Source organism: Accipiter gentilis, chromosome 4 (assembly GCF_929443795.1).
Source record: "Accipiter gentilis chromosome 4, bAccGen1.1, whole genome shotgun sequence".
NCBI classification, from domain to species: domain Eukaryota; kingdom Metazoa; phylum Chordata; class Aves; order Accipitriformes; family Accipitridae; genus Astur; species Astur gentilis.
In genome coordinates this window covers 42,220,819-42,246,620 of record NC_064883.1, presented here as the reverse complement: position 1 = coordinate 42,246,620, position 25,802 = coordinate 42,220,819, and the positions used below count along the sequence as shown (strand labels likewise).

The 25,802-nt window shown below is 47.6% G+C and overlaps 1 protein-coding gene across 1 annotated transcript; it reads right to left on the bottom strand.

Annotated features, from left to right (window-relative positions):
* Positions 1 to 3,656: 3,656 nt before the first annotated feature.
* XIRP1 (xin actin binding repeat containing 1) lies at positions 3,657 to 25,510 on the bottom strand. Its single transcript, XM_049799133.1, has 4 exons — positions 25,444 to 25,510; positions 15,179 to 15,339; positions 13,819 to 13,872; positions 3,657 to 12,176 (listed from the first exon to the last, which is right to left on the bottom strand). The coding sequence occupies exon 4, from the start codon at positions 12,174 to 12,176 to the stop codon at positions 4,485 to 4,487; it is 7,692 nt and encodes a 2,563-aa protein (XP_049655090.1). The 5' UTR covers positions 13,819 to 13,872; positions 15,179 to 15,339; positions 25,444 to 25,510; the 3' UTR covers positions 3,657 to 4,484.
* Between the last annotated feature and the right edge of the window lie 292 nt (positions 25,511 to 25,802).

The following is a 25,802-nucleotide window of genomic DNA, read 5'->3' as shown; positions in this document are numbered from 1 at the left end:
TGCCCCATCCCTGGCAGTGTTCAAGGCCAGGCTGGATGGGGCTTTGGGCAACCTGGTCTGGTGGAAGGTGTCCCTGCCCATGGCAGGGGGTTGGAACTGGGTGATCTTTAAGGTCCCTTCCAACCCAAACCATTCTGTGATTCTATGATTCTGATTCTATGAAACATGAAAGGTGTTTCCGTATCTCAAGAGATGAGTTGACAAGGGAACAAGAACCCTGTCTTTTATTTGCAACAGACACCAATTTTTTTTTAATTGCCTTCATTTTGGCTGAACATACCAGTAGGGTTAGGTCATCTTTGTTTTGCTATGACAACACTTAGAAGAAGAGTTTAACAGCTTTGGGTTTCTTCCCTCTCTCTAGAGGGAAGTATACAAACAAAACCCCTGTCTTTCCTTCAGTCTCCAATGATCTCAGCATACCTCTGCTATTCCAGTCCTCTACAAAGAGAAGACAGTAGTTCTGTAAGTGTCTACATATGTAATGAGTGTCTAAACTCCCAGTGTACTCAGTAGAGGTCCGGTTAAGGGAATCTAGAAGGTGATGCATCTATCCTAAAACAGGCCCATGTAGTTGGACGAAATCAGTCAGTTAGGCAGGATGAATTTCACCAATGTGACTACAGAACTGTGCTGATGCCAATGGGAGGGCAGTGCTGGTGAAGGTGAAGCAGAAATATGTTTTTGTGCAAAGATAAGGTAGATCCTTCAGGTGGAAAATGGTAGCAGAAACCAGGTGGAAAGTGATGCCGTGTTAGTGGGTTGCTCCAAGAGAAATCGAAGCTCTGCACCTTTGGCATGGATGTCATTTCACTGGAGGAAATGAACAGGCTATTTGGCAAAGAACAGTGAGTGGTGATGGGCAGCTGCACGAACACAGCATCATCTGTGACGATGGAGCAAAGTGCCAGTCCCGGTGACAGTAAATCTCAGTCAATGGATCAACTTTGCTGTATTTGGCAGTCCAGATCTCGGTTACTTCTAGATACTCTGCCAGGCATTTCCTCTGACAGTGACAAGCTCTCATACAGCACGAAGGTGTGTGTCCTGGCAGAGAAAAGAATGACGGTTGACATGTCTCTGTTGCATAAGAAAAAAATGCTTTCCTTTATTCATGACCAAGGAAGGAAGCAGAGCTGTTTAGCAAACAAACAAGATCTCTCTGCTCTTAGATGGGAATGAGTGCATGTACTCCTGGAGTGTGTTTCCAAAGTGGGATAATCTTTTATAGGTCTCTCACCACGGGATTTATTTTAAGTTCTCACGGTCTGATGCATGGCAAATACTCTTGCTCTTCAGAGGTATTTTTATCAGCCCCAGGAATAAGCCTTCCTAATGGTTTGGAAGATAGAGAGGTGATTAGCAGCAATTGAATGGCACTGTGGGCAAGGAAATGATCTTAAGTCTTCTGTGAAAAGCAGTTACAGAGTGTTCCTAGAAGGCTCTTCTAGCATACTGCTGATTACTGCCATGCTGAAAGTTGCAGCTGGCTTATCAGTTGTTGCCTTTTTTTCCGTAGGTGAATTAAAATTTTTATAGTAGGAGAGGTCAGCCTGAAAATGCCTGTGTTACTGACAGGTGGAGAAGATGGTGACCACAAAGCTTTCTAACCTAAGACTGAGTATCCTCAGGGAGACCAGTGGCTGAAATGGAGCTGGGAAGGGTAGTACTTGATGTAGGCACTTCAAATGTGGCATATTTCATATCTACTGCTGCAAGAGAACCAGATCTGTAGCTGAACTTTTCCTTTGACCACTCAAGGATGTACAGTTAAGACAAGGCCATCTGTCCTCTGTCCACTGGCCCAGGTAATTCTCCCAGCCATTTTGCTCTTGAAAATATCTACCTAGCACCGTGTAAGAATGTAGCGACCCACTAGGGCAAAGAATGGTGAACAATGTCATGCCTTGTATCCAAAGATCACAGAAGAACTATGACAACTCATTTGGGATTTGAAAGTTTGTATGTGCTCTGCTGGTTTATTATCAAAGTCTGAGAATATGAGCTGGTCCGTCAGCTTGTATTTGAGTTTCAGATCTTTCAATTTGTTTTTTTTTCTCCAGCTCTTTCAGTGCTTCAAGGAGCCATGTATGGTCCTGAAATAATGCAGCATCTGTCCCCTCATGATATTTCAGTTCCTGGCTGATGGAAATACCATGAAAGAAACACATCTCAAATGATCTTAGCCTCATAAATGGCTCATTGAGACATTTAGAAATCCTGTAAAACCAGAAACACAAACAATACGATCAGTATTTTTAAGCACTGGCAGTGCGGGATATTTGGGTTTATTTGAGTTCCTGTGGAATAATTTTCATTGCCCAAGCAACCTGTTTGCAACTTACTAAAACTGCTCTGCAGCTGTCCTTAAAAAGAAATGAAACAAATATGTATTACGGGCATCCTGAAACAAGTTAAGATGAGAAACAATCAAGGATAAGAAAGCAGTGTTGCAAAAATTTTGAAGATCAGCTCCAAATTACTGATTCTCCCCTATTTCTACAATTGGTCCTACTAAAACAATTGGGAAAGTCTAAGCAGTTATTTTTTCTGATTCTGTGAAACCAGAGAACCATACACTCAGTTTATGATGATCTGTTCTTCTACCTCAACCTTCGGTGTACTCTTTGATGGAACTGATAATTATATTCTTTTGGCATATCTAACCTTCAAATTTATGGGGTCCTAGAGACAAACCAAAGAGCTCTGGGTATGTGCCTGCTTTTCTGGGGGTTGAAACAGAACTTCTGCTTGGTCTGCAACACTTTGAACAAGGTACTGCATGATGTGAGACATTATTTGTTGTTTAAAAACCTAGCTATGGACTCAGGGATGTGAAGTGGTAGATGCTGAAACAGTCCCTTCTGCAGAAAAATAAACTGATGCACTGAGAGGTGAAGTGGCTTGCCATAGACCAGCCAGAAGGTCTACAGTCAGACTCAGGGGTCAGCAGCCAGGCAGTAGGACACAGCTCCCTGAGAAACCATCCAGTCACTCTGTAGGCTCCTCGCCTTCTCCCACATCTGGAGCAAACCCCGTCCTTGCTCGCCTCATTCCCAAACTGAGGCCAACCTGTGATGTGAGGTTGAGGCACAGCACTGAGCAACGGCTGGTTCATCAACTGCCCCTCCTTGTAAGGCTTACGGAGGCACAAAACCTCTGCTGCCTTCTCACATGGAGGAAATGGGTACAGGCAAGTGTTCAGACCTTTCTTGGCTTATACATCCTACCCAGTCTCTACACACTTGCACAGGGTCCTGGATCGGGTGGTGCATATCATCCTGGACTCAACTCACTTTTCAGACAAGAGTATGAATGCTGCTTGCCGCAGGGCCGTTAATCTGCCCATGTTGTAAAGAAGATGTAGACTAACTCCCTCCAGTGATTTAGAATGCTCTCAATATGTGATTCAAGTAATTCATTGAGGGATGCTTTCTAGGTACTTTGAAAGGAACCAAGCACTTAACAAAAGAAACTCAACCACACGAAAGTATTTTTAGAGGTAATGTTTACCTTTAGAACGCAGCAATAGAAGTTAAAAAAAAAAAAAAAAAGCCACAAAATATCTAAAATCTTGAGTTGAGAATGTACAAAACAAAGTCATAATAAAAAGAAAATTGCTTTACAAAGTCTCAAAATGAATTTAAACAGTAAACATGTATGAAAGCATGGAAAATCTAAAATAAGGTTTTTGTATGTATTGAATAATAAATTACAATTCGAAAAAAAAGAAAGGAAAGCAGTAACCATTCTGACTGAAGTAGAGAATCTTTCATAACATCTTTCTTTGGGGGAATGGCACTGATAATCGCTGTAGGTCTTGGCTTGACAATTTTCAGTAGCATCGAGTACTTTCCAGGAACTGAAAAATAAACTGATAAATACCTCCCCCAACCCCAACAGTGACAGCAATTTGAGATTTTTTTTTTTTCCTTTTCTTTTGTTAATAGCTAAGAGAAAACCTACCCAACTCACCCATCAATATGAGCATGTGTGTACATGTGTGTTTAGGATGCCCTTCTTGGAAAGTCTATATTGAAATTAGAAAAAGAAGCTAGCATAAAAGTGTTCGTCAATGACCAGATTGGTTGGTTCTTTAATTGATCCTACCTGTCCTTTCTTCTGCATTAGTTCAGAGAAGCCTGATACAACCTCCCCCCGCCAATTCCCCAAGACTCTGGGGGGAAGAAGCTACCCTAAGTTGCCCATGGATGGATTTTTCCCTTGTGCTTCTAACAGTGTCAGGGCTCCGGGTTGTGGTGCAGCACCAAGTCTGTTGGGTTGGCCAGGTGAGGGCTGTTCTCCTCCAGTGTCAAGGCAGACTGCATTTGTCCTGTCTGTACGCAAACACCAAGACGATGACCCTGAGAAGTCCTTAGGGTGTAGATGAATCCCTGTATGTAACGTGGATAAACCAGGAGATTTTTTTATTGTGGACTTTCTTTTTTTGTCTTATACAGTTCTCTCTTGCTCTCCAGAATCTCCTATTTCTTTGGTTTGGAGTTGCCAAAGGTCACAAAGACCACTCCCGGCTCCTGAAAACTGCCGTTGGTGTGGAAGTCTTCGCCTGTGCTCTTCAAGTACCTCCGAAACACAGGTGAGGCAGATACCTCATATTGGGGATGAGAGGCCACATTGCACGTGGAAGATGTTTGTGTCTCAGATTGCTTGGTGACTGTGGTGGACGAAGTGATGATTTTGTTTCCAAACTGGTCCATTTCCTCATACTGCTCCATGACAGTCCGGGTGGCTCCATAGAGCTTGGACCCATCGGGCCCTGTCTGCAGCTCCAAGATGCTTTTCTGCCTCCGTGGATTTTGCGGGCTGGGGACGTTCAGGGAGCAGTAGTCCGAAAAGCCGCCTTTCATCCCACAGTGGCAGCTGCCTTTGGAGGTGTCCAAAGGGCACCTCTCCTTCTCGCTGCTCGGATGGTTGGCATTGCCAAGGGTGTGCTGTTTCATTGAGCTCAGCCCAGCTTTTGTTTGGACGGGCTCTGGTCTCTTCTCAAAGGGGGTCATGTCATGCCCAGTAGACCCTGCTGATGGATGGTTAAAGGAGCTAAAGCCGTCCTTCGCAAAAGCATCCCTTTTTCCTGCAGCGTCAGGACAGTCTGGTGAAGGGATGTCCCAGGGGGAATGTGCTGTCCTGGGTGATTCTGCTGGTTTTCTGGCAGCAGACTCGATGGAGATGTAAGAGGGTGAGGAGGGAGAGCTGACACGAGACTGAATGAGGTGAGGGACCTCTAGCTCTGCCTTCGTTACCTCCGTCTTTTCTGCCACCTTTGTACCTTCCACAGATGCTGCTTCCCCTGTCTCCAGTGTGATTCCTTCCTGCTTGGCTTTGCTTGAGACAATACTGATTTTACGGATATTGCTGCTGCTCACAGAGCTTTGGGTGTTCCCCAGAGACTCCTTGAACAGCCCTGAGAGCCCATCGATGTCTGACTCAGACTTGAGACTAGAGACAGAATAAAGAGCTTTCTTGATGGCCTCCTCGATGTCCAGCAGCCGGGCAAGTGTCTGCTCCTTCAGGTGGATAATCTCAGCACTTGCTCGTTCCAGGTCCCCAAAAACCAGCTCCACTGAGGAGACACTGTCGGTGTCCTCCTTTGCCAGTGTCTCAGCCCTGTCCTGTTGCTTGGCCTGGTGGGCCTTCTGACGAACAACCCAGTCAGGGACCTTCTCAAAAAAGCTCTTCAGAGCTTTCACGTCCACTTTGCTTGTCTCCTCCTCAAACTCCCTCACTCGAGTCAAGATCTCTTGCAGCTCCTCCTGTCTCCTGAGGTTCTCAAAGATCTCCATAGCCTCCTTGACATTGCCTTTCATGATCTCCTCTTTGTGTACTGAAAGCCTCTTCCGACGCTCATCTTCTGTTTCTCTCTTGTTTTTTTCTCTCATAACAACTGCTGGCTTCTCCTGGGCAGGTGTCTCTGCCTCCCCATCAGGACATTTCAATTGCCCACTACTCCCCTGCTGTTGCTCCTCAAGGGAGTTCATTGACTCCTGATGGAAGGACATTGAATGACACATTTGCCTCCTCTCATTCACCTGCTGCACGACTCTCTGACTGTCCCACGATCCATTAGAATTAGACACACTTTCCCTTTCCACCTTGGACGAGGCATTTTGTGCAATGTCATCTCCTCTCTTTGGAGGAGTGGTGTGGCCCACAGGGGAGGTGCTTAGCCCAGTCTGTCCTGACACATAAAGTGTCTGAGCTCTACCGGGGCAGGTTGGATGTGATCCTGAAGAGCACCCGTTCTCATCTTGGCACAGCTCTATATGCCTCTGAACCACCTCACCTGGGCATCGCCTTGGAGCTACTGCTTTCCCGTTCATCATTCCGTGCTCGACTTCAAAACTAACCACTCCATTTTTTATTGGCTTTGAAGTCTTAGCACTCTCTGGTTCCACCTTTCCTTGTCCTAATTTGCTAGCCTTATACCGTTCCTCTGCCATTTGAAGAGGGGTTTTGGCAGTCTTTTTTGGCAGCATTCTGTCAGGGCTCATACCCTGAACTGTGACAGGCTTGTTCACAGATGTCTCCGAAGTGCAGCATTTTGCCTGAACCTCCCCATGGCCTGATTGTTCACGTACTTCCACGCAGTTTAATCCCAGCTCTGTGGGGGGAAGCTTTGGCTTGCTGATCTCCCTCAGGCCCGAAGGTTTTGGAGGGATGGGTGGAGGGATGGGTTTGGTTGATCTGCTTGTGCTGTTATTCGCAGAGGCAGAATGTGCCTCGTGTAAGAGGTGCTCAGGTTTTGGAGGGGGAACAGGTTTTTTCCGGGGTGGGGCAGTAATTTCTGGTTTTGGAGGCGTCCTGGGCTTCTCTGCAGGACTCTGATCACTGGCTTTGCAGGACAGAGAAGGGAGGGCAAGAAGAGGGGTCTGGAGTGGTGCAGAACATCCTGGGGCTTCATCTTTGCTGGTTGGTAGTGGAAGGGCACCTTCTCTTGTTGCTTTAGTTGAGGGTGAGCAATGCTCTGCTTTCATCACAGCAACTGAGGGAGGAGGAGGAGGAAAGTCATTATCAGCCTGAGACCCTGAAGCCACTACAGCAGTCTGGTTACTAACGACTGGAGTCTCATTTTTCTTTTTACACACAGAATAGGACTGCCCTGCATTTCTGTATATCATAGCGGCTTTAAAATCCCCTCTGGAGACATTAACGTTAGACTTTTCCAGCGACTGAAGTGTGGCTTTTAAATTACCTCGGACAACATCCTCCTTTTCTACCAGGCGCTGTTCTGTGGCGGCACTTTGCAGTGCTCTGATAGCTGTCTGTACATCCCCTCTGATAATAACATCTCTTTCTTCTTGCACTGATTGCTCTTTGTAATCAGACTCAACAAAAGGGTTTATATAGGTTTTCACGGGTGTGGCAGTATAAAGGCCATCCTTAATGCTAAAATCTCTACTAGGCATGACTTGGCTTTCCTGGCTCAATAGTTGTCCTCCCTGTACTTCCTCTGAAGCACTGACCTTTTTGTGTGATGCTATGCTCTTCTGAGACACGCTTGTGTGGGTCTTGGATGCCTCCTGGACTCTAGTGGTGGTGGTCCTGATGGCAGTGCTGGTGCTCTCCTGCGTGGTGGATGCAGAGTCTTGTTGGCGTACGGTTGATTGAAGGGTCACTGTCCCTTGTGTGCTGGCTGCCTGCTGCCTGCAGGCCGTGTGGACCTCCTCCCTGTTCCTCTGTAGCTTGCTCTGGACGTGGTGTTGAATGTTTTTTGCTTCTGCTGTTGCTAGCCTCAGGCTTTGCATTGCAGCCTGAAGATCGCTCCCAAGGGCCTTTTCTTCTGGCTGCATCTGGCTGGCTTCCCCAGTCACCAAACTCTGCTGTTTCCCAGCCACTTCTTCCCTCTGAGCCGTCACTTGGGTTGGAAATTTACCTTGCGTCACAGCTTTGGGTTCCTTCAAACTGGCAGTGGTGGCTTCTTCTTTCTCTGCCTTCTTGCTGACATCTGCAACCCTTTGGATTGACTTTGTAGTCACTTTAAGCCCTCCCGACAGAATTTCTTCCTTTCCCATCACTGTGGGCAGGGGCTTCCCAAGACATTGCACGGTTGTGCCTGTCACACCTGCTGCACGCACAGCCTCTCTCTCTAAAGCACCCTCTTTGCCCATGCTTTCACATGCAAATACCTGTTTTGCTCCCTCCATAGCCCCTGGCTCTGCAATTACTTTCTCTATTTGTTCTTTATTTGGTAAGATATGTATCTTAGCCCCCTGCACAACCTGTGGGGCACTCTCATCTGCTCCCTGCTCTGCTTGGGAAGAGATGAGGGATTGTATCTCTGACTCCTGCTGGAGATTCTTCAGATAGTCTAGATCTCCCTTCTCAATGCAGCTCGCAAAAAGCTGGACATTTCCCTTCTCATTGTCCTCACGCTTAACGGTTGCTGTTGCTTTCTGCTCCTGAGAAGAAGCCAACAGGCTCCCTATCGTTGACTTCACATCCCCCTTGACAACTTTCTGCTGGACAGAATGGAACAGGAGGGAGTAGAGAGTCATCTTCACTGATCCTGACTTTGTCTCTTGTAAGACCATCCCCTTTTTGATGGAAGCGTCTTGACTGAGGAGACCCTGTAAAGCCTTAGCTACATTTCCACTGAAGTCCTCTTTGCCTTTAACAGCTTCACGCTGGTCCAGTAGCTGCAATGGGCTTACTTTGATCTTGCCCTCTCTGTCCTCCTCCACCAGCACACTCTGTGCTTCCACATTGGTTCTGTGCAGAAGCTGCAGCATGATCCTTTGCAAATGGCCTCCCACAATCTCCTCTTTCAGGATCTCTGGAGCACCTGGGCTGCTGAGCTGGTACTTCACCATCTTCACACTCTCCATATCATTGGCTTCAATGAGGATCCCGTCGTGCTGAATAGCCTGGCAAGTGCAGAGCGTCTCTAAAGTCTCCTTCATGGTCCTTTCTTTCCGTTCTGTTTCTATACTACCTTCAGAAGCACTCAATTTATCCAAGGGTGTGCTCTCAAAGAGCCACGTTGTACTTTTCACATCTGCGTGAGGGATTGCTTCTTGGGCCCCGACACTGGTCATCGCCTCTGGGTCCTTAAGGGTGTCCATTGGCTGGGTTTCAAACAACCAGGTGCAGCGTTTTACATCCCCTTTCTGGCTGTCCTCTCTCTGCACTGTACTGATAGATGATCCTCTCTCTGCATCCCCGTACAGGGAGTCCACAGGCTGGTTTTCAAAAAGCCAAGTGGATGTCCTCACATCACCCCGCTGAACGTCACTGACACTGACCATCCTCACGTACTTCTTCTGGCCCACTTGCTGGGACTCAAAGAGCTGCTTGTTGGACTGCACATCTCCCTTCTGCACATCATCTACTGTTCTGGGCACAGACATCTTTCCCCCTGAGAAAGAGTCAAGAGGCTCTGTCTCAAACCTCCACCGGGCAGCCTGGACATCTCCTTTCTTGATGTCCTCTTGGGTGACAGCCCTAATCACAAACACCTCTTCTTCCTTCTTGATCTGATCCAGAGGCTTAGTTTCAAACAACCACCGGGCACCTTTCACATCACCTTTCATGATTTCTTCTTTCTGCACTGAGGTGACCTCATGGTATCCCCCCTCTTTGTCCTGGATAGCATACAAGGGTTGGCTTTCAAAGAGCATTGTGCAGGACTTGACACTAGCTTTGCTCATGGTGTCTTTCTGGATCTTCTGGAGCTCTGTCTCATCCACTATGTCATGGATTTGGTCAAGGGAATAGGTCTCAAATACAAACCTTTTGCCTCCAACATCTCCCCCCTTGATATCCTTCTCTGGAGGGATTTCCTGGATGCCCTCAGAGCTATCCTTCAGGGAGTCCATGGGGTAGTTCTCAAAGAGCCAAGTGAACTTGTGCACAGATCCGGCTTCAATTGTCCCATCATCCTTCTGGGATGTTGGTTTGGTGGCTGTATCCAAGGGCTTAGCTTCAAAGAACTCCTTCACTCTGGACACTTCCCCAGACTGTATCTCCACACGACTGGAGTACCGCATGTTTTTTTTGCGGTCAGCTTCACCGACAACACTGCTACCCAAGGGTTCAGTCTCAAATAGGTGCCGGACAGTTTTGACGTCAACTCCCTGTAATTCCTCCTGACTGTATGCCTTACTGATTTGTAAATACTGCTCCTCCTGGCCTTTCAGGGAGTCCAGGGGCTGAGTCTCAAACATCCATGTGTATGACTTCACATCAGCTTGGGGCACACCGCCATCCTCCTCCTGCTTCTTCTCAGCCTTCTCGTACAGGGTGTGGATGGGCTGGGTCTCAAAAAGCCACCTGCAGGTCTTCACATCCCCCCGCTGGGAGATCTCCCGCTTCACCGAGGGATGCTCCTCACCTTGCATGGCTCGGTGATGAATGACATCCATGGGCTGAGTTTCAAAGAGCCACTTGGCTGTTCTGACATCACCAGCTACCACCTCTTGTTTTGTGATCCCCCGTATTATATCCACTTTCTTGGTGCTTTCATCAAACTGGTCCAGGGGCCTGGTTTCAAACATCCATTTGTAGTTCTTGACATCACCACTGATGATTTGCTCTCTGCTTACAGATGTGACTTCATGGAAATTGCCAAAGCTATCCTTGATGGCATACAGAGGTGTTGTCTCAAACAGGATTTGGTTGGCTTTGACATTACCAGCTGGAATCTTCTCCTCTTCTTTGGTGATGGGCTCAGCATCAGCCTGCTTAATGCTGTCTAAGGGGAGAGTCTCAAACAGGGTCTTGAAAGACTTCACATCCCCTTTCACTACCTCTTCCATGTTGGTGGCTGGAATTTCTTCCTCAAATGCCTTGGAGATGCTGCCAAGGGGACAGGTCTCAAAGACATGTTTTCTTTGCTTCACATCGCCCTTCTCCTCTGCTGAAAGCTCTACTTTCTTTAAACGTCCCACCTCAAAATTGTCTTTAAGGGTTTCCATTGGCTGGGTTTCGAATAGCCAGAGCGTAGATTTCACATCACCTCCAATGACTTGTTCTTTGGCTACAACACTTTCTGATGCTTCTCCTTTCAGAGAGTCAAGAGTCTGGGTCTCAAAGAGCATTCGCTGCTTAGTGACATCTGCCCCTGTGGCAAAATCCGTTGAAGCCTTGAAATCCTGTTCTTCAACTGTGATTTCTCTGATGGCATCCAGAGGCTGAGTTTCAAATATCCACCTCGCTCCACTGACATCTGGCCTTCCAATTTCTTCCAGTGAAATCCCACGGATTATTTGCACTTTGGAAGTGTCCTTGTTGATGGTATCCAGGGGCTGAGTCTCAAACAGCCAGCGAGCCGTTCTGACTGCATTGCTCTGAATTTCTTCTCGGCAGACAGACTTGATTTCATGGATGTTCCCAGTTTTGTCTCTGATGGCACAGAGGGGCTCTGTTTGGAAGAGCCTGACAGTCTTTTTAACATCGCCTTTTAGCTCCTGGATTTCTGACTTGAGTTGTAGGATGCTTTTCTCCTCCACTGAACAGCAGCGTCCTATAGCATCCAGGGACTGCGCTTCAAAGAGCTGTCTGGCACCTTTCACATCACCTCCCTGGACAGGCTCCTTGAGAACCGCCTCCTGCACTTCGGTTTCATCCGAATACAGTTTGTTTAATGAGTCTAGTGGTTGCGTTTCAAACAGCCATCGGGCAGTATGCACATCCCCTCTGGCAAGGTCTGTTTCTGATACCTTGGCTGATGTTGACAGATTGTCCCCGTTGATTGACTGGCTTTCAAACTTCAGGGAAGTACTTTTCACATCCCCACCGGGAATGATCTCTTCTTCTGCCAGCTTCTTTGTGGCTTGATGGTCCCCAATGGAGTCAAGTGCCCAGTTCTCAAAAATCCAGCGCATGGACTGAACCTCCCCTGGAAGAACTTTGTCCAGGTTCACAGATGCCTGCGCGTTGGGATCTTCAGTATTAAGCATTTCCGCCAGGTCCTCTGTCACAGCTTCTTCCAAGTTCTTCCTGAGCTCAGGATGCATGTGTCTGTAGAGCCTCTTTAGCTCGTTCACTTGACGCTGCTGGTAGAACTTGGAGAAGGCTTGCTTTGGAGGAGGCACAGGGAGTGGGTTGAGGTCCTGGCTCCCCGGAGCGATGACCTGGACTGAGCCAAGGGCGGGAGGGGGAGGTAAGTCGTCTTCCATTTTCTTGATGGCAACTTTAGATGATTGCTGAGCTTCTGACATCTTTAGGGAAACAGTTTTAAACGTCAGCGTCATCTCTTACCCTCCAACCCCATGGCCGTTAATAGAACGGCAAAGGAAAAAGCCAGCCGACAAGGGAAATCCATGCACCTACTAAGCTCCATACCTTTGGTTCAGTAGCACACAGCACTCCAAAGCATCACACCACTGCACACGCTCCAGGCTCGGTGTTAGCTCCGGTGCCACAGCAGCGCACTCTAAAGCAAGGTCCCTAATCCAGGCACGTGCGGTGGTTAGTCTACAGTCTCCAGGATTAAGTTCAGCTACAGCTCGACAGAAATAACCTGATTTGGGCTGTCAGCAAGAGAGAGTGGTCACGAGAATAAGATGAAGAAGGCTGTCTTAGAGTAGCGAGATAAACGTTAACTTCTCTCCCTGCTCCCAAGTGTCCAGGGCAGTGTGAGGACCTGCAGAGAGTCTGGGAACACAGGCTGTGGGTGCAGGAGAAAGCCAAAGAGCTATTGGTGAAGAGCTATTTCTTCCCCAAGAAGAAAATGGGGAGAGGGAACCAAAGTGTCTAACTGAGCTGATGAGGACAGCCTGGTTTTGGGTAGTGAGCTACCCCGATGGGCTTTTGGTAGCACCATGGGCTGCCCACTGCACAGGAGTGAGGGCTTGGGGAAGGGATTCTGTCTGATTAATGATTTCTTCTGTTGGACTCAGGAGAGTACCCCACGTCATCATTTGAATAAGAATAGATGCACAGTTACACAATTAGAGACTTAAACAAAGCTCTTTTGACTGGCAGACTTGTACAGGCATGAGACTAACTAAGTTTTACAAACTGCTGGAATCAGCAGGCCAAATTCTGTGCTCTGTTAGGAGGAAAAAGCAAGGCTGAGGGACCAGAGGTTGGGGTAATGCCCATAGCTGGGGGCCAGCAAAAGTTAGACCTGTTTAGATTCAGTCAACCTGAGCTCAACTCAAAATTGGCAGCAGCGTTGGTACAGAAGCGAACAGAGGGTACGGTCGTGATGGGGTGGACTGTGGTTGTTTAGCCTACCTTTGAGCATCACTTTCTGCATTTTTTTTTTTCCTTAGCTTGGGAAGCCTGGGTGCCGAATGCTGAACTGAATACCTGCAACCTGCACTAGCTTGGCGTTTATCCAAAGGGAAGGTAGCTGAGGCCTGTAATCATTATCTAAAAGAGACTGTAATCCTGGTGGCTTTCCTTTCAGTAAACAGATCTGCTGACCCTTGGCATGCCTGTGGAGTTACGTCTGTAGAGTTATGCCTGGAATATTATTAGTTGTTGCTCAAAGCAATGGCGCGCGGTGTTATTTCACTCTGTTACACACAGATTGTTCTGGCTAAAAATAAGTATTGAACATTAGTAAAAAAAAAAAAAAACAACACAAGAATACCAAAATCAGCATATTTTACAGCAAGTGTAAAATGCAAATCTTTCACATGAGCCAATGTACTTTGAATGCACTTTTTTAAATAAGGTTTTTTTTTGGATCTGTGAAGAACTTCTGAACATGGGGAAGGGCAACCAAGCAGCTGATAGCTATATTCAGTATGAAAGTGCTCCTTGCTGCCTTGTGCGGGTATTTAAATCACACTCCACCACAGTCCACAAATATTTGGTTAGATAACGGTGCTTATCTTTAACATTTCTTACCTTGGTTTTTTTCTGTCTGTGGGGAAAGTGAGTGGAGTTGTCCTTCACAGTACTCTGGAAAAGACACAAGAAGAAATGACATCAAACTGCATAGGAAGACACATTATCTTATATGTATTATATGTATATGTGTATACATATATATCAACTACAGAGACCTGAAAACAATTACAAGAGAGGGGTTTTTTTAGTTCACTGGCAGTTCTGTACAGCTGGGAAAAACAATCTTATTCCAGGTTGATCAAAAATATTTGTTTCTAAAAGTCTCAGTCAACAAACAAGACCCTAAACACATTTGTTTAGAGTTGGGGGAAAACCAAAACGAGCACTGATGTCTCCAAAGTTTGATTTAGCCTATATTTTTGTTTATACTTCAATATTTTAAAAATAAAACTGATCTACGTTTGTAATTGAATTACGGATTGTGTAATGCATTGTTCCGAAATTTTATTTTTTATTTTTTTCCTTAGGCTTCTAACCAGTTGTAATTTTCCAATTACAGTCTCCACTCATTTATTTTCAACTGGGACTGCTTTAGTTTGGACTCCGCCAGCACAGATCCCTGACACACGCTTGAGAGACTGCATCTCTGGACAGGGACCCTGCAAAACACTGAGAGTGGGAGGGAGCATGAACGTGCCTGCAGGAAAGGTCCAGATGTGAATTCACACCCCGTGTTACTCCTGGATCACCAGTAGAGCTGGGAAACTGGGAAAAATGTAGCTCAGTGCTTCATAAACCTTATAACCTGAATTGCCCTATGACCCGATGATCAGCCTGGAGTGGGTGATTAAATCCCTGGATCCCAGACCAAGGGCTATAAACATAGGAAGAGAGGGCTGCACTGTAAAGTTATGCCTGTGTGTGATATATATGGACATATATATATATATATATATGTGCGTGTGTTGGAACGGGTATAGCATGGAGATGTATGTGTTGCTGTGTGCTGAATATTTCTTCCATGGATGTGAGTGTGTAAATATGTATGTGCAAATAAGGTGGAAATCTTACGTATGAATAAAAATATCTATGGGTTAGTGGATGTAGATGTGTGTGTGTTTGGTATGTGTGTGCATGTGTGAATATAATGTGTATATGTGTGTGTGTGTGTGTGTGTATGTATATGCAGCTTATACATCATACGCATACATATCAGCACCTCTGATAACATTTATTCAATATTTGCGAATGACAAGGGGAAGCTGGTAATTTTTGGAAAACCAAATGCTGTCTTTCTCCGGATTTATGAAACCAGACATGTTCCTCTCTCACCCTCTTATAGCCACTTGCTGGGACAGGACATTGTTCGGATGCCGCCGGTGATTTGCGAGGGGGAGGACGGCGGCGCGATGCTTACCGGCTGTGCGGGGCTGCCGGCGTGAGCAGCAGCAGCAGCTGTCTGGGAGAGATAGAGAGCCGACAGCTCCTTCACGGAGGGCGCAGAGGACCTCCCTCGTCCTTGGCGAGGTATGTGGCTAGCGTCGTCCGATATGTCTAAAAATGACCGCGTCCTCTCATCTGAAACAGGGACAGACGTGTGCGGTGAGCTATGCGCCGAAGAGGCGAGGGCACGGCCAGCCTGGAGCGTCAGCATCGCTTACCGAGGGCTCCGCCATCCCCACACCGATTCCCCTGGCAGCCCCCGCCCCCGGTCCCCCAAAACTTAACATCATGCCCTTTTGGTTCAGGGAGAAAAACACGGACATTTCTACCTCCTTCATGGCTGAAATGGACTTTGAGCCTGGATGAGAGTAACACATCGGGCAGTGACCTGATGTGGGGCACAGAGCATGGACCCGTTCCTGCATCCCTGGGCAAGGTTATCGCCAAACATGAGTGAGTCGGAGGACGTGAAGGAGCTATGCATGTTCAGCTTGAACCAATTCCCACTTTTTTTGCTCCGTGGCTGCACCGCTCTCCTATCGCCGCGCCTCACAAGCAGTTACATCTATTTGTCTTTACCTCTGCCCTGGGAGCCTGTTTCAGGGAACGGAGAGATGAAGAGGCTACGAGATTTCCCCAAGGATGTAGCAGGGAGTCTTTGGCAGAGCCAGAGGACCAAACCCTGCTCTTAGTTTAGAGTTCTGATATTTTGAGCTGCACCAGCTCCCACGGGGCCCCCACCGGGACCCATCATGGCATTGCTGAGATATTCAAGATACTCAGCGTTCCTCCTACATTTGTTCAGCTGCCTCCCATGGAGATGACTACAGCTGAGGATGTCCCTATCTGGTTCATGGAGAAATGGCTACTCTGGGAGGAGGGGATCTATTAGCCAGACCTCCTGAGGTGTAATGTACACAGAGGGGCTGGATGGTTGGAGCGGTCATGTACTTTTGGATGATGCTCGGGCCATGCTCCCTCATTCCCATCTATTGTACTCCATCCCCATTGGTCCTCATCCCCCTAAACAACAGGGGCTTCTCCTCCCTCTGAGGATGAGAGCTGTGTCCATCCCCCGAGAGAGGGTCGTGTCAAAATTAATGGCTCTAATGCAGATGGGTTCAGTTTTCAAAGAAAGAGGCAACTCCAAATTCTAGCTAAGAAATTTCTTTTTTTGCATTACTCTGCTAGGTGTGAGCAGGATGACCATCTCCACCTCCCAACACAGACCTATATAGAGCTTTACACCTATATGGTGCATCTTAGTCCTCCAGGTTAGTCAGAGCTGTAATTTCTCTGTTACCGCTGTAAAAACACGAGAAGGTTCTCCTTTTATCTGCAGACTTGCACTGCTGCATTCGGATTTAGTGCGGTATTTGCAATGCTTTCTGTTTGAACAATGGGCTCTCTCTCCACAAATCCAGCTATTGCACAGCCAGGAAAGGGCTGATGTACTTTTTAATATGTGCACATTAGAAGCACTGCAGCAATTCTAGCATTTTTGTCCTCAAATCTCAGCCCCTAAATCATGAGATGTTGTAAATAACAAACCTAACGACTCTTTTTCTTTGTTTTCTGCATTTTGAGTTCAGATTTTCAAGTTTTTCCTCTGAAATACCGAAGGACATTTACTCTGTTTTTATTTTAAAGTGACAACAGCTAATGTTATATACTAACAGGATTCTGGGAGCTGGTGCTTCAAATGAAATACCAGTTCCTACAGGGACAAGCAGGCACCAAAAAGCCACGAAGAAAGGAGCAGAGGGACCCCAGTGAGCTTGTCAGATACTGGCCAGTGTGCTGTTGGAAGGTGCCAGACCCCAAGGTTTCTTTTGTCCTTGGTTCCAGCTGCTCCTGCAGATGTACAGGCATTTTGATGCAGATCTGAGGCTGGATACATGAGGAAGCAGTGGGATGCAATAAAGATTTAGCTGCCCAGTTCTGCCAGAGGTCACTAGGACACCAGGGGAGGAGACAGAAGATATTTCCTTAATGCTTCTTTTGCTAAGTCACCGTGTAAATATGGGACCTCTCTCCTTGATTTCTGCTGTCCACAGCTTAAACACTGAGTCAAGAGGAATTATCTATCTACAGCCAGTGGAGACAGTGGCACTGCTGGGGAAGATTTTCTGCATCTTAAGATAGGCTGCGAGGTTGCAACCATGTTCTGATTGCATCAGTTTTTCCCCACTCTGCTCAAGAGATCCCAAACTTTGACTAGGTCCCTGGCTTTTTGAGACGAACAGCACCCTGGAAATGGGGAGGAGAGGCTCAAGGCATGGCTGAAACACTGTTTTTACCAGAGCTGGTGCCAATATCTGCTAACACAAACCCCTCTATCTGCTGCAGTGGCCTTCTCCCTTCATTTGGAGGCTCGAGGCACAGATTTGAAGGGGCCTACTCTGTAAAAATGGAAAGTGAAGTCATTGCTAGCAAAGCTACCTCAGATCTCATGGTCTTTCTGTATTGTGGTTGTACCCTGTGAGAAGAACATTGCAGCATGTGCTGAATTACCTGCAGAAAGCTTTGAAGAGGGCTTTGAAAAATCTTGTGTGGGAATCTCTTTCTTTTCTCCTACATTGCTGAATTACCTACTGGAAAGGCAAAAGGGGTCCAATCAGTCTGGAAAACAGAAGCTTTCTTCCTTGCAAGGTAATGAGGTTTGGCTAAGCCTCCCAGTAAGAGCAATGGGGAGATCTTGGGAGAGTCAGCCTTGCTAGTTTTAAAGCAGAAAGAAAACCAAGCACACATTTGCAGCCTTTCTGGTTGGGTGAATGAACACAAGCCCTTGGCAAGGGCATGGCCACGTTGAAAAAAATCCCTTAAAAACTACCCCTAGGAGATGGGAGCACTTCACAGCAAGGCAGGGACCCTGCCTAGGGCTGACACAAGCACTGCCGTGCTTAACCATTTCGGTGCTAAGTGTTTAGCAAAAGCATCCCCATGTCCTAGAGCCGGGCTGGTAATGTTTAATGGTCTCCTCCCACCTCAGGCTATGGGTATTACCGCTGAACTGATATAATTTGCATTGGCCCATGGGCCCATGGGTTGAGATGCTGCACAAAGAAGTGCAATGTGCCCCTCCAGCCAAGAGCAAATAATGCAGCTGAAGGAAGATTTCCAGTCCATGCAGTGGAAATAGCACAGCCTTAGTGCTGCCTAGTCCTTCATCTGTTAGCTTGGACGGCTGAAAGGCCACAAGTCTTCTGTTTTAATGACGGTTATAATTAGATGTAAGGTTTTTATTAAAGCCTTCCCGTTACTGCTGCCTTTGTTTTATTATTTTTTTTCCCCTTCCCCTTTTTGACATTTTTGCAGTGTACAGGCTATGCACAGCCCTCTGTTTGCTTATCACTTCTCACAAAACTGCCTGCCTTAGATGGGGGCTGCTCAAACCCTCCGGGCGGGCTCTGCGCTTGCGGAAAGTCTGGTCTCACCACGCAGCTCTGCCTGACGAAACAGGCTGCTGCCACCCTCTAAATTGCTAATTATAGATAAGAGCAAAAGAACAACAGTTCATTCCACTAACGAGAAAGCCGAGCTGTCACATGTGTGCTGCTAACGGCATCCAAGCAGCACTTAGGACATCTGAAGAGTTGTGAGCACGGTGCTGCTGCGCAGCATCCCTTGGGAGGGAGGGGGAAACTTCCCAGCTGGGGATGCTAAAGCAGAGCCAAAGGATGTTATACAGACTGGACTTAGGGTGTTATTTGTTGTGCATGAGGTGGAGGGCATGGAAGTCCAGTTCGAGAGCTGTGCTGGGCTCCACGTTTCTGCCTCACCGAGCAAAAGGGCTCTGCTGGTACTTTCGGCATCCGTTCCAGCGCTGAATGATGCATCCCGCGTGGCGCTGATTGACTAGCACTGACTGCGGCCCCAGGGATTTTAAACCTGATACTTCAAGCATTAAAGCATCCCCTGTGAGCTAAAATAGAAGGAAAGATCTCCTGAGGACCCCCTCCTCCCGTCCCACCCAGCGGCTGGCACCGCGGCCGACAGCTCTGCTGTCTAAGTGAAGGATACGGGGAATGTTCCTCCCCGCTGGGATTTGTCGGCAAAATGTCCTTCATGCCAGCGTCTGGCGCCGGATGAATCTGCACATTTCGTGTGAGGGGCTGCAATGTTAGGACTGTCCATAGGGAGCAGCTGTCAGGGTTTCTTTAGCTCTTCCCTTGCTCCACATATGTGCAGCTCGGGCTCAGTTTACAGCCTCTCTGCCCCATAAGCTGCACCCCAGGTGGGCAGGGAGGGCTGTGGGACCTGGAAACTTGCGGTGGGGGAAAAATAATTTCTCATATTCATTTGTACTCACTGATCTTTCTAGACACAAGGGGAAAAGGCAAGGGAACAGGGGGAAAAAGGCTCTTAAATATTCACGTAAAAATTCACTCACTTCCTATTCAGTTATAGCCCATAAATCACTCAACTGCTGAAGACAATATTACAGGTCTCTTGAACTGTAATCGTGTTACATCTGACAGCCAGCTCCCAACAAGTGGAAAACAAATCACTAACAAAACCCTTTCCCCCTTCTTCTCCTGAGAAAACCCCATCTCGCCAGTAACACAGCAGCTCCGGCTTGCTCAGCTTTCCATTAAAACCACTTTATCCTATAAAGAAACAACACTACCCACCTGTTGGTGTCCACCACCTCTGCCGCTGGCACTCCTTCGCAGCCTGGCTCCCACCACCAACCCCAGTGAGCTACCAACCGCCTGAGTCACCTATTAAAAAAGGAAGCTGCAAGCTCAGCACCAGTCTCCCGGGTCGCCTGGCCAACCACATGTCATCGGCTTTGCTCCCAAAATCAGCCGCCCTGAGCAAACACAGCTGCTAAGCAAAGCCCTTTGTGTCGCCGTGGGTGCCCCACGGCAGTCCGTGAACCGGGGGTTGTGTAACGGGGCCTGAGAGCAGCCGGGGGCTTCCACAGGGCTTGCACGAGCCGGAGGGAAAGGGATAGCCCAGTAGTGCAAATTGTGCTAAGGTCCCGTCCCTCTCCATTGCTCGCCGAAGGGAGCGGTGCTCCGGAGAGCATCCCATCCCAGGCAGCCGAATTCGGCATCCTCCATCAGCTGCTCAGTGGCTGCCTGACGTTGCTCCTTTGCAGATCAGCTTTGGGTTTGTCACGACAGCTGCTGGACCTGGCACGTCCTATGCCATGGACCACAGACGTGTCTCACCCCTTGGCTGTGCCACGGCTTGGGTGCTGCAAGATTTTCGGAGCATCCCACGGTGCGGCACCCAAATCCCAATACTCAAAGGCTAGTGGGAGCAAAGGGACCCGTGTCCTGGAGCTTCTTAGCACTGGGGGAATCAGGGCAGGAAAAGTAGCAATTCTTCACATTGTGAAAGGGACTCTGTTCTCCAAGGGGATGGAGGTGAACTGGCATGGAAATGCTCCTGGGTTTGTGCTGCTCTGGGCTGGCTGTTTCCTGGGAATCTGGGGCCATTTCTGCTATTCCTCCCTGCTTGGGAAGGTTGTGGGTTACTCCCAATCATACAGTCACTACCAGTTCAGTCCCTTGACTCAGGCTGTGTGGCTGGATGTGCGTCCCCATTCCCACCTGCTTGTCCCTAGCGTGCGTGTTGGCGACAACTCAGCAACTCACCGTCCCCCTCACGAAGCTGGAAACCTGTCCCTGCGGACGGGGACCTCATTTCTAAGAGCCTCTGCCCCTGGATGTAGGAGCTGCATGGGCTGAATCACACCTACCCCATCCTCCTCCCAGCTTTACACCCTGGAGAATCAGTCCCCTGACAAAAGGGGCTCCTAAATACCGGCACCGCTCCATGGCTGGGCTGGGGGAATTTGCGCGGATGGGTAAGCACCCATAAAAGCTGGCTGGGAAACCAGTGCTGCTGCTTAATCCGGGAGCCTGGCAGCCCATTGGGGGTGCTCGGTCAGCGGGAAAGGTTTAAATCTCTGCCCCCAGCCCCTGCACTGGCGGTCCTGGTCCATGGGGAAGCTCTGCCAGAGGAGACACACGCCGAAGGTGGTGTGGGAAGCGGGGCAGGCTCCTCGCTGCCCCAGTTTGAAGGTGCCGAAAGGGTGAGTGGTCCCGGGATGCTGCAGCGAAGGGTGTGCGGGGAAGGGTAGTCCTGAGAGGGTGAGGGTTTGGGGAGGCGAGAGCATCTCTAGCTATTTCTCGTTGGCCTCTTTGACCCACTCTTGAGGCTTTTCGCGCGTTTTAAAATGTCATGTGCTATTTTTTCCAAAGGAAGGGGAAAAAAGATCGGAGAAGGCTACAGCAGGGAGCATCAACGGGATTTTAGGCAGCCTCTAGTAAAGAGTGAGGACCAGTGATGCTCTAAAACATCCTGTTTATCCTTACGGGTACTCCCTCCTGACTCCCGGATCACACTTTGCTCTGTTTGCAAACTGCAGTGTTTTCTCTCATTTTCAGTTCTACAAAGGACAGTGAGGATTTGAAATTCAAGCTTTTTCTTTTTGCCACTGATTGGCCAATTATTTGAGAGACTGGCAATTGTAAACATGGGGTTTTTTTTAAAAGAAGTCATCTGGTTTTTGACTGTTTTGGTCCAAGTTACCTTTTTGTTGTAAGTGCATAAGCTAGGAATCAATCTTTTAAAGTGGAAACTGAGATTTTTCACAGGCTCGCCTAACCAACTCAGATGTAAGCACACCACAGATTACAGTTAGATAACTAACAAAAATCATACAAATTAACAACACTTTTTTTCTGCTTCCAAAGTTTCATGAATACAACTTTTCCTTTCAAGTAAGTTTGTACAGCATCACGTACAATGGATCCCTGATTTGGAGGTGGGGGACATCTCTGGTATAGATCATAGATGTAATGACTAACGCATATCAAAAAATATAAATCATTCTCTTTTGAAAAGCTTTAAGAAAGATTTTGCGCCGTCTGCAAGCCATATGTTGCAATCACTTGAGCAGCTCTGGTGCATAGAGCTAATATACGAATTCTGGCGTGGGAAATAGGCTGAAAAGAAAAGCACCAGTACCAGAGGAAGGTGCTAAACAAATAAGTAAAATAAAATAATGTAATTAAAAAGCAGCTGTGTTGAAGAGGAAATAAGATTTAAAATATCATTTCATGCTTTAGGAATTGTCTACTAAATTATAGTAAATTAACATTTTGCATGTGTATAAAGTTGCATTTGCAGATCTGAGGGAGTGGGAGGGGATGAAGGAAAAAACAGCTACTGAAGAGTGTCTTGTATCCTGCACTTGAGTTTCAAAATCAGATCTCTACAATTTCCAGCACCTCTAAACTGAAGGTTCATGATCTTTAGTCACTTCTGCAAATGTTTTTGGCTCCTCAGTGTCAGCTGGACTTTCCTTTGCCGGAGCAATACCACAACCCCCAGGTAATTTAAACAGCTCCAGAGAAGAGTTGGGAGAATTTAGCCTCAGGCGAAGCTGAGTATCTGCCCCAAGGCAGCTCGGGGCTATTTCTGGGCGTTGCAAAAATCCAGGAATGTGGAGGACTCTATTCCTGGTACCAAAAAATGCCAAGAAGTTCTGCTGAGAGACAGCTGCGAGTGGCATTGCTGGTTGGGGACGTGGCCTTCCCGAGTGGGCCAACTGCTGTGGGGCTGTCTTTCCTTAGAGAGGGTCTTCAACATCACCCGAGTCGGCCCCCCTGCTTTTGGGATACAAAGTGCCTAGACAAGGTGGATGCAGCCCCCACTATCCGTTCAGCGTTGCCTCGTTCTCCATGCTCCTCTGTTATTTGCAAAGGGTTAATAAAGGGTGAGCAGATGTTTAATAAATTGCTCCTCCAGGCTGTGTATCGCTGGGATCTCGGTATCCAGCACTGCCCTCTGACATGCTGGGGATGGTGTATCATGCCCCGCTCACGCCGGCACCGTTCTCGTACCCTCCGGTAACTATTTATCTGTTCTTTATACAGGGTTTTTTTCACTGAAATGGTGATAAACTCCCCTGCTTGACATCCAACGAGAGCTGTTTTTATTGCCCTGTTTCTCTATTTCACCTGTCCCTGAACGCTGGCCGGCAGCAGGACTATTTTTGTCCCTAACCCCTCTGCCAGGCTCCATGTCCTCTGTGTGCTCTACCTTCTCCCGTAGAGCAGTATCTCAGCACTTGCAGACTTCAATGCAGGATGACCATTCATGAGAGCACCTTCCCTCCCTCTAAAATCCCCTTTCCCAGGGAAAGCAACACCAAGCTACCCACTGGAATAACCTCTGCCTGGGGAGAGGGCTTCTTAGCATGCCATGAATACCAGACCTTTTAAGGGAAGCCACCGTGAAGAAATACCTTGGGAATGTCTGCGCAGGCATGAGCCCTGAGAGCATCACCGGCTCCACATCCCGCCTGGGATGCAGAGCACAGCCGGGCTCAGGGCTGTGGCATGCGTTTTTAAGCATATTTTTTTTTTCGCCATGCCATGGTGTTTACGCACGGGCATTGCATGGATACCACGCGGCTCTGAGGAGCTGTTGAGACCCTGCCTTTGCTTTCTATTCTTATCGTGGTGTTTCCATGCTGCTGTCAGCTCTTTATCACTGACAACCAAGAAAACTTAATACTGTTTTGGAAGAAACAGCCACAGCCAAAAAAAATTTAGCAGTATGCTTTAAAGAGAAAAACCCAACCCACTTGTAGCTATTAAGTTTCCCCGGCATTTCCATTTGTTTCTGAATGAGGCAAATTGCCAGTAAAAATATGGGGGAGGAGAGAAATGGTTGGCTTTAAAAGAGTAAAATACCAGACTGTACAGTACTTAATGCAGAGATTCCTGCTACCGTGTTCAGACCCAGACCTGGAGCTTTTGCCAGTGCTGAAGAAGGAGTTTCATCCCCTAGCAATAGGGTTAGGGCATCCTTGCCTGGTTTCTCCCCAAAAGGAAGCTTTTGTATCCTGCAAAATACTGCATCTATTCAAGAACTGAAAATGGCCTTTGTAGAATGTTCCTGTGAATTTCCACCTATGCTGGATCCCTTAATTACCACTAGTGGATTATCTACCAGTTTGCCTGGACAAGAACATGGGTTTTCATATTTTGCCTCTTCTCAAGTGTTATCTGTACCTGATGCATCAGCTCCATGTTTCTTTCCCCAAATCCCTCTTTTCTAATAAAAACCTGAAGCTACTTCAGATATTTTCCAGCAAAGATTTGGGTGAAAACTGGAGACCTGGAGTGAATCGGGGAAAGTTAAAGAATTTCTGTCATTCTCGCAGCAGTCAGAAGGACGTGTATCTCAGAAGGAAACCTTAACCACCGCCAAATGCATGAGCAGGAAAATATTGCTTTCAGCTCAGGCTGTTGGGGTCAGGCCATCACACGGTGACTGAGGGGCAGCACCGAGACCTGGACCTGGAGTCCCGGCTCTCTTCTACTGGCCACGACACAGACCTTAGAGCTAAAAGGCTTCAGCAAGTGGATAATCAGGTATGAGATGCACACACGCACACACAGGAGGAGATTTCTGCTCCATCTTACAGTCGTGCTGGTTTTTTGGAGTTACTTTCCATACATGAGCACAAATAGGGAATGGTATCGCCATATTAATGCTGCTGACCTAACAGGCTCCTGAAGCCCTTTATTTGGCTCAGGGTCACAAACACATTTCTCAGCCCTCCCTGGAGACCAGGAGAGAAGAGAGAGGGAAAGAAATTCCCTCCTTAACTAATCCTACTCCACCTCCTCTTCCCTAGGGATGTAAGATGAAGCAAAGCTCATTTCCCTCCGAACAGTCCGTGTTTTGCTGCCTGCTTCCTACCAGTCCTGAACACGGTTTAGATCTGGAAGATGTCCCCTCTACCTCCAGCATCCATCTGGCTCAAACAAATCCCGTACAGATTCTTTCCCCTGTTGCTGGTCTGGTAAATAACAGTATTTTTGGGGAGAGAGTAGACACTGAGACCTGGCCCCATGAATTTAAGCCTCAAAGCTAGGAACTTCAATATTTCAGGACAGGGGAAAAGCATACACGTACAATGCTCTGTTTCTGCCTTAAACATGCCCAAGCGCCCTAGAAGATGGTGCTGAATCAGACCAAAGCCACCATCCGTGGAACACAGAGACAGCACCTTCTGCAGCAGAGGGTGGGATTTACCAAACTCTGGGCCAACAAAATAAAATCCGTGGCTTTCCATGAGCTGCCACACAGTTTTCATAGCATGAAGCGCTAAGCATCCTCATTTGCCCTGCATTCGAGCATCACTCTGAAGTTCATATTCATGCAACATTTCACCCCTCTCTAATCTACCCCCAAATTACTTACAGGGAGGTCTCGGTAGTCCCAACAGCTGTGTCACGCCGAAGACAGCCCCAGTGGAAAATCTAGTGAAACTCACAGCTGGGCAGCCCTTAGTGTATCCTATGAGGAGCCCTGCTCCACTCCCCACACCCGCGGTCCTGTTCACTGCCTCCCAGTGGTCTCTGGCAGCTGGTTTTATCACCGAGCGCTGGGCTATGTTGAGAGGATGAACCACTTGGTCTATTTTTAGGGAAGAGTGATATTGGTTAGTCTTCCACCAGGCTGAGTCAATCATGAGTTTTAGCAATCGCACGGAGCCTGAGAAAGTCTGGGGGCCTGACTTATTTTCAGAACTTATTCATTCAAAATACCCCTGGTGTAAC

What these genes read in the sequence shown, in the direction of transcription:
- XIRP1 (XM_049799133.1), bottom strand. Translation starts at nt 12,176, where the DNA reads ATGTCAGAAGCTCAGCAATCATCTAAAGTTGCCATCAAGAAAATGGAA.